The sequence below is a fragment of the Xyrauchen texanus genome, chromosome 7 (genome assembly GCF_025860055.1).
Source record: "Xyrauchen texanus isolate HMW12.3.18 chromosome 7, RBS_HiC_50CHRs, whole genome shotgun sequence".
Taxonomy (NCBI): Eukaryota; Metazoa; Chordata; class Actinopteri; order Cypriniformes; family Catostomidae; genus Xyrauchen; species Xyrauchen texanus.
Genome location: NC_068282.1, coordinates 232,990 through 241,626, shown reverse-complemented (window position 1 = coordinate 241,626; position 8,637 = coordinate 232,990). Strand labels below are relative to the sequence as shown.

The 8,637-nt window shown below is 41.4% G+C and overlaps 1 protein-coding gene across 5 annotated transcripts in view; it reads left to right on the top strand.

Moving 5' to 3' along the window:
• Positions 1 to 6,689, top strand: part of caskb (calcium/calmodulin-dependent serine protein kinase b) — a 109,740-nt gene extending 103,051 nt beyond the window's left edge. For 2 of the 5 annotated variants that reach the window (XM_052130666.1, XM_052130664.1), the window contains one exon: positions 1,977 to 6,688. In XM_052130666.1, the coding sequence (XP_051986626.1) occupies positions 1,977 to 2,153 (177 nt within the window). In that variant the 3' untranslated portion in view covers positions 2,154 to 6,688. Of the gene's footprint in view, positions 1 to 1,976 lie in introns of all 5 variants that reach the window. The other 3 variants (XM_052130663.1, XM_052130662.1, XM_052130665.1) reach the window with 2 other exon arrangements.
• The last annotated feature ends 1,948 nt before the right edge of the window (positions 6,690 to 8,637 follow it).

Here is an 8,637-nt window from a genome sequence, read left to right as displayed (position 1 = left end):
TGTGTGAGAGAGTGTGTGTGTGTGTGTGTGAGTGTGTGTAAGAGAGTGTGAGAGAGAGTGTGTGAGTGTGTGTGTGTGAGAGAGAGTGTGTGAGTGAGTGAGTGTGTGTGTGAGAGAGTGTGTGTGTGTGTGTGAGTGTGTGTAAGAGAGTGTGAGAGAGAGTGTGTGAGTGTGTGTGTGTGAGAGAGTGTGTGTGTGTGTGTGTGTAAGAGAGTGTGTGTGTGTGTGAGAGAGTGTGTGTGTGAGTGTGTGTAAGAGAGTGTGAGAGAGAGTGTGTGAGTGAGTGAGTGTGTGTGTGAGAGAGTGTGTGTGTGTGTGTGTGTGTGTGAGAGTGAGAGAGTGTGAGTGTGTGTGTGTGTAACAGCCAGTGACGATGTGTGTTTACATGCACCAGGACGCAGATAACACCACAAATCATCTTTTCCAAACATTCATCAAACGGTCTAAACACGAGATTTAATATTTTCCGGTCATTTACATTTCTGCATTTGGCAGACGCTTTTATCCAAAGTGACTTACAGTGCACTTATTACAGGGACAATCCCCCCGGAGCAACCTGGAGTTAAGTGTCTTACTCAAGGACACAATGGTGGTGACTGTGGGGATCAAACCAGCAACCTTCTGAGTACCAATGTATTATACAGTGCACTTATTACAGGGACAATCCCCCCGGAGCAACCTGGAGTTAAGTGTCTTACTCAAGGACACAATGGTGGTGACTGTGGGGATCAAACCAGCAACCTTCTGAGTACCAGTTATGTGCTTTAGCCCACTACAATAGCACCACTCTATCCTCTGCTTTTCATGTCAATATGTCAAGCGTGCATCACTTGTGCATATTAAATGAGCTGGTAAGAATGTGGTTAACGTGTTCACATGCAACATGAAAGCAGGGCAAAATGTACCTGATCTCTATCATTCGTGACCTTACCCGACCACACTTTTACTATTACTCAGCTTAATTTGTGTAAGAATGTGCGTGTAAACATTTATTTCACAACATCCTAAAGAAAACAAGCAACCTGAGTTTTGCGTCATGAACTATTTAATAAATGATTTCGCTCAGGAATCATGAGTCACACATGCCACTATCGGGCCAGTGGGGGACTGGGCTATCAACTGGGCATCCGGGGCAAATAGCCCAAGACAAAAATCGGTCTGTGTTCCCAGCATCTGGTCAATAGCCGCGCAGCATTGCCCTAAAACCCACATTTAAATCACACCACCCTGGTGCCAACGTCACACCCCGCCCATTTCACAAACAACAGCGTTATCTACAATACTGAGTTTATATTGTTTGTAAACATTAGCTAGCAAGATACAGTAAGTTAGCGTTGACAACTCGCCGTCTGTAAATGCTATGATGTCCCGTCCATGACCTCCAACCATGGAAAGTTTGATCTTTGGCGAGTGCTTTGTCCATTGTGCTTTTTAACAGATTTGTACTGTGCCTGCTAAAGGCCCTGAGAAAGCCCCGAGGAGGCACGATAAAGCCCAGGAAGTGACAGTGGGAACACAGCTGGCCCTGGCACACACACTAGCATGCCCTCATTTGTCCCGATAGTGTAAACTCTGCTGCTGTAACACACTCGAACGATTTTAACAACACAGTTTACGGTCGCTCTGAATGCCACAGGATTTATTCTGTTTCTGATGGCATCGGTGCAGATATATCATAGACTTCTGTCTGGAATCTTTACACATCTTGTAGCATTGAGCTAACTTAACTAAACTCTTAATAAAATGTAAATGCATCAAGAATCGTTTTGAAACTGAATCGTGACTCCCTGAATCGAAATTCAATTGTGAAGTGTCTAAAGATTCTCACCACTAGTAGTACGACTGGCAGTGTTTGTTGTGTGTCAGTGTGTAGCTCATGTGTTTTATTGGTGAACGCCCCTTGTGTCTTTCTAATCTTCACTGAAATCACTTGTTTGTCACAGTTTGTACTGATCTTCATGTGACGCTCGTTTCAGGACGAGTCTCTGCAGCGACTGCAGAAGGAGTCGGAGGCATTGCAGCACTCGTACGCGCATTACTTCGATCAGACCATCATCAATAACGAGATTGACGACACCATCCGTCTGCTGGAGGAGGCCATTGACCTGGTGTCCAGCACCTCACAGTGGGTGCCCGTGTCCTGGGTGTACTAACAAACCCCCTCACGTGCCCACAGCCATTCCTCGCCACACACACTCGCGAGAACTTCCGGGGCGTAGTGCTGTATATATATACATATATAAATATCTATAAATATGAATATATAAGTCATAGATATGGTCCTGTACTTATAACGAGGGGGGGGTTGATGACGTTTTATACTCTTTTGTTTTTTAAATGTTCAAGACGGCGTCTCATAGCAATGACGAGCACAGATAGTCATGTGGGGAGGAGACCCCTGCCAATCCAAACCTACGGTCTGTGGGCGTGGTTACGGTGGCACACCCACCAACAATTGATAAGCACAGTTGACCGCGCCACAATGCCAACGGACACGAGCACAACTGCGAGACGGCTCGCTGCAATCTGCCCGTCCCGGGTCACGGGGTCTCCGCGGCCCGTTTCATCCACCCCTCTGTTTACAGATGACGTCACCAGTGACACGACATCATCTCCCGGAGGAAATGTCCCGCTCGTTTCCCAATCGGCTCTGAGAGAGGGGACGGGACACCTATGCACACTCACACAACCTCTGAATGGACTTCCCTCATGAACCCGTGTAGTGACGTGTTTGTAAATTGTCCTGGATTTGATTTCTTGTGCGGAACTGGAGAAAAATCTTCATTCCTAGATCGATCATTTCAGAAAATGTGCTGTCTTTAAAAAAAAGAGCATTATTGTTTTACTTTGAAAAAACGAAGAGGATTTTATTGTGTAAATGTTTCAATGGTGCGTTCATTTTGCGATTGAAATAGTGTTCATAAAGCCAGACTGTGTGAACTTCATATTGCCCGTGTAAAGTCCTCATCACTAACTGCTCTACAGTACGAGTCTTTAGTTTTTGAATCTCTTTCCTTTCATGTGTTGAAAAAGTAAATTGAAATTTGAAATCAGATCATGTATGTTGTTTTGTGTGACGTGCCGTTTCCTCGGTTACGTGTTGCTGTTTGTCTCTCGCTGTCTCAGAAATAATCCGTTATTAAGTGTCAAGTCACATATTTGAACATATCACAACATATGTGTCGAGTAAATTATCTGCTGGATATTTGATCAAATTAGTTTAGAAATCAAGTCAATTTTATTTGTACAGCGCCTTTCACAACACATCGTTTCAAAGCAGCTTTACAGAAGATCAGACATTAATAGAAGATAAAACTGTAATATCTATAATGTTTGAGTCATCATTGTGTAATTGGATAAATATGATGTAGCAGTGGAGTCCAACACGAAGCAGGAATGCTGGATCCAACTGTATCTGGTAATCTCGGGATATGAATCCAAAGGATGAGACATGGAAACAAATAGAATAATATTAGCGTAGATGCCATTAAATGTATTGCAGAGTTAATGATCATGATAAATAGCACTAAAGCAGCCTAATTGTGTGTTGAGGATAAATGAGGTGTATGTCTGGATAAATCGAGTCTTTAGTTTAGACTTAAACTGAGGGAGTGTGTCTGCATCTCGAACAGTGTTTGGGAGACTATTCCATAGTTTAGGAGCCAAATATGAAAAGGATCTTCCTCCTTTTGTGGATTTTGATATTCTAGGAACTATTAACAGGATTGTGTGATCGTAATGAACGTGATGGAATATAGCGTGACAGAAGATCACTTAAGTACTGCGGAGAACATTCAAAGCTTTGTATGTAGTTACAGAATATTAATATTAATGTGTAATTTAACGGGTAACGATGATAAAATGGGGCTAATATGATCATATTTCTTGGTTCAGCACTCTGGCTGCTGCATTTTGAACCAATTGAAGTTTATTTATTGATCTTGCTGGACATCCTCCCAGTAATGCATTACAATAATCTAGTCTTGAGGTCATGAACGCATGAATTAGTTTTTCGGCATCAGCAACCGAGAGCATGTGCCTTAATTTAGCAATATTTCTGAGGTGGAAGAATGCTGTTCTACTAACATTTGTAATTTGATTTTCAAAGGACAGATTGGTATCAAATATAACACCTAATTATTCACTGTTGAAGATGATGCAACAGAATATCCATCTAGAGTCAAATTATATTTTAGCGGCTTATTTTTAGAGTTTTTTGGTCCAATAATTAGAACCTCTGTTTTATCAGAATTGAGTATTAGTGAAGCTATCTTTAGTGGTCGAGAGAATAGTTCTACCTGAACGATAGCGTGGTGTAGATTGAGTAACATTAGTTGATTGCAGCATACAAGAGACGAGGTAATGATGATGTCATCGCTCTGTTTAAGAATTTCTATATTATCAACATCAACTCCACATGACAGAATTAAATCTAGCGTATGATTATGGTGATGTGTTCGTCCTGTTACATTTTGTCTGAGTTGAGAATATCGATAAATGCTAATCCCAATGTATCATTTTCATTATCTATGTGAATGTTGAAGTCACCAACAATTAAGGCTCTATCTACAGTAACTACAAGATCTGATAAATGTGCAAATTCACCAGTGAAATCAGAATAAGGTCCGGGTGATCTATACATTGTAGCAAGGACAAAAGACGACAGAGATTTTTATTTATATCTGACGGTGTCACATTAAATGTTATTAGTTCAAAAGACTTACATTTATATCCTGTCCTCTGAGTAACACCAAACACTTCACTGTAAATTGTAGCAACACCTCCTCCTCGACCCTTCCTAACTTAACAATTAGTGCTTTGGTAGAAAGAGATCTAATGTTTAGTAGCCATACCTTTTATATGATGTTTATCTTTCTTTTTTTTTACCATCAAATTTTTACTAAATTATTTAGTGAGGGTATTGTGTTTGGTAGTTCGGGGAACAGACACAGTCTCTATGAGATATCTAGGTGATACAGTCTCTGTGTTGTAGTTTATGTGACCTGTGTGACGTCTCACGGCAGCTAGCAGACAGTTCGGATTAACCAGTTTGTCTGCTTCCTGACCTGGGCCCCAGTTAGTTAAGACTATGAGCCGAATTACTACAGAGGAGAGCGGCACCTTCCCTGGAGGGATGGAGTCCGTCTCTCTTTAGCAGGTCAGGTCTACCCCAAAAACTTTTCCAGTTGTCTATAAATCCTATTTTATTCTGCAGACACCACTCAGACATCCAGCCATTCAGTGACACTAATCTACTATAAACCTCGTCACCACGACGAGCAGGGAGGAGACCAGAGCATATTACAGTGTCTGATATAATTTCTGCAAATTCACACACCTCTTTAACATTATCTTTAGTTATCTCCGACTGGCGAAGCTGGACATCATTAGTGCCGACATATTTAATTTAAAAAAATATATACTTTTAGCATTAGCCAGCACTTGTAAATGCGATCTAATGTCAGTTGCTTGAGCCCCGGAAATGCATTTAACAATGTTGGCTGGAGTCTCTATTTCCACATTCCTTGCAATAGAATCGCCGATAACAAGGGCTCTTTCAACATGATACTCAGTGGGTGCATCACTGAGTGGGGAGAATCGATTGGTGATCCTAACAGGAACGGGAGAGTGGGGTCTCTTTACTGAGTGTGTATGCCACCGATACGTCACCTAAACGCCCTGCTGCAGGGGCTCTACAGCCGGAGCCAAAGTGTGTGTGTTACTCTCTGCACTACTACTTGCATCCGAAACAGTATCTACCGGCTTCTCTTTCTCTCTTTCTAACTCATTAACCTTCTTCATCAGCAGGACTAATTGCTTACATTTATCACACGTGAATGCTGATGGAAGAAGCTCTAGTAAACATGTGGCATGTAATGCAGCAAGAAATAACATGAGCGGATGCCATGACTTAACGCACTTGTTTGTTGTTGTGGTTGTCCTTGAGTGGCAAGGGTTTGAGATTGATGCAGTAATCCAAGTAAAACACATTGGAGAAAACGAATGCACGCAGTCGAGACACGAGATGCAGACAAGCAGAAAAAAAAAAGAGGAAAACCCGAAGCACGCTGTAAAATGGGTTACTTATAAAGGGTTATAAGTTGATTCCGAATGCATAAATATGTTGTTAAATTGATTCTTGTCTGTGTTGGAATCAATCTAAAATGTTAATAACAAAAAAAAAAAAATAGTATTTGCTAAATATTTGCAACTTGTGCTTGGTTAAAATTTTGTATATTATTTTATTGAAAAAGCCCCTTTGAAATCCATGTATTAAATATGATACAACAGGCTATTGAGGAATATCTCTCAATCTCCATTACATTACGTTACATTCATGCACACCACAAAAAACATCACAGAGCTTCAAAAGTCTGACATATACATTTTATAAGATATATTTAAAGTGTGATCTAATATTTCTGCCTGTCATGATAAAGATCTCATTATTTTACATTACAAGTTATTATGATGTCATCAAAATTTCTAGTAAAAAGTACTTGTATATTGATCTATTTTTTTACCCACATCTATCATATTCCTTCTGAAGTCATGGATTAAACCACTGGAGTCTTATGGATTACTTTTATGCTGCCTTTATGTGCTTTTTGGAGCTTCAAAGTTCTGTTCAGCATTCACTTGCATTGTATGAACCTACAGAGCTGAAATATTCTTCTAAAAATCTTCATTTGTGTTCAGCAGAAGAAAGTAAGTCACACATCTGGGATGACCTGAGGGTGAATAAATGAGAAGATTTTTGGTGAACTGCCCCTTTAACATTGCATTACAGACAGAGGGCCAGAGATGGAGTAGACATGGAAAATAATCATATATTATGAATTTATTACTGTGTCGATGTTGTTTTTTTACTAACATTATAAGTGGCCCTCAGAATTGTGTATATATATTTTATATCATGACCCCTTGAACATGAGGACATCATCGTCGTCCGGGTGTTTCTCTCTGATGTTTCTCTTTGGCGGCTCCTGCTGGACAATACAAACACAACAACATTACACACACTACACTAACACAACAAACACTTCATATATATTTACATTTATATATGTATAACCGCCTTTCAGATCTTATTTTCCCACACATTAACTGACCCATTAAACCTCGGTCTGTTTAATATTCTGATCTATTCTGTGTCTGATGCTCAGAATGCTGTCTATGTAGGGAGCACACTAGCCTTTCATCAGAATACTGACTATGTAGGGAGCACACTAGCCTTTCATCAGAATACTGACTATGTAGGGAGCACACTAGCCTTTCATCAGAATACTGACTATGTAGGGAGCACACTAGCCTTTGCTCAGAATGCTGTCTGTGTAGGGAGCACACTAGCCTTTGCTCAGAATACTGTCTATGTAGGGAGCACACTAGCCTTTCATCAGAATACTGACTATGTAGGGAGCACACTAGCCTTTCATCAGAATACTGACTATGTAGGGAGCACACTAGCCTTTCATCAGAATACTGACTATGTAGGGAGCACACTAGCCTTTCATCAGAATACTGACTATGTAGGGAGCACACTAGCCTTTCATCAGAATACTGACTATGTAGGGAGCACACTAGCCTTTGCTCAGAATGCTGTCTGTGTAGGGAGCACACTAGCCTTTGCTCAGAATACTGTCTATGTAGGGAGCACACTAGCCTTTGCTCAGAATGCTGTCTGTGTAGGGAGCACACTAGCCTTTCATCAGAATACTGTCTATGTAGGGAGCACACTAGCCTTTCATCAGAATACTGACTATGTAGGGAGCACACTAGCCTTTGCTCAGAATGCTGTCTGTGTAGGGAGCACACTAGCCTTTCATCAGAATACTGTCTATGTAGGGAGCACACTAGCCTTTCATCAGAATACTGACTATGTAGGGAGCACACTAGCCTTTGCTCAGAATGCTGTCTGTGTAGGGAGCACACTAGCCTTTGCTCAGAATACTCTCTGTGTAGGGAGCACACTAGCCTTTCATCAGAATACTGTATATGTAGGGTGCACACTAGCCTTTCATCAGAATACTGTCTATGTAGGGAGCACACTAGCCTTTGCTCAGAATACTGTCTGAGTAGGGAGCACACTAGCCTTTCATCAGAATACTGTCTATGTAGGGAGCACACTAGCCTTTCATCAGAATACTGTATATGTAGGGAGCACACTAGCCTTTCATCAGAATACTGTATATGTAGGGAGCACACTAGCCTTTCATCAGAATACTGTCTATGTAGGGAGCACACTAGCCTTTGCTCAGAATACTGTCTGAGTAGGGAGCACACTAGCCTTTCATCAGAATACTGTCTATGTAGGGAGCACACTAGCCTTTCATCAGAATACTGTCTGTGTAGGGAGCACACTTGCCTTTGCTCAGAATGCTGTCTGTGTAGGGAGCACACTAACCTTTGCTCAGAATGCTGCCTGTGTAGGGAGCACACTAGCCTTTGCTCAGAATACTGTCTGTGTAGGGAGCACACTAGCCTTTCATCAGAATACTGTCTGTGTAGGGAGCACACTTGCCTTTGCTCAGAATGCTGTCTGTGTAGGGAGCACACTAACCTTTGCTCAGAATGCTGTCTGTGTAGGGAGCACACTAGCCTTTGCTCAGAATACTGTCTGTGTAGGGAGCACACTAG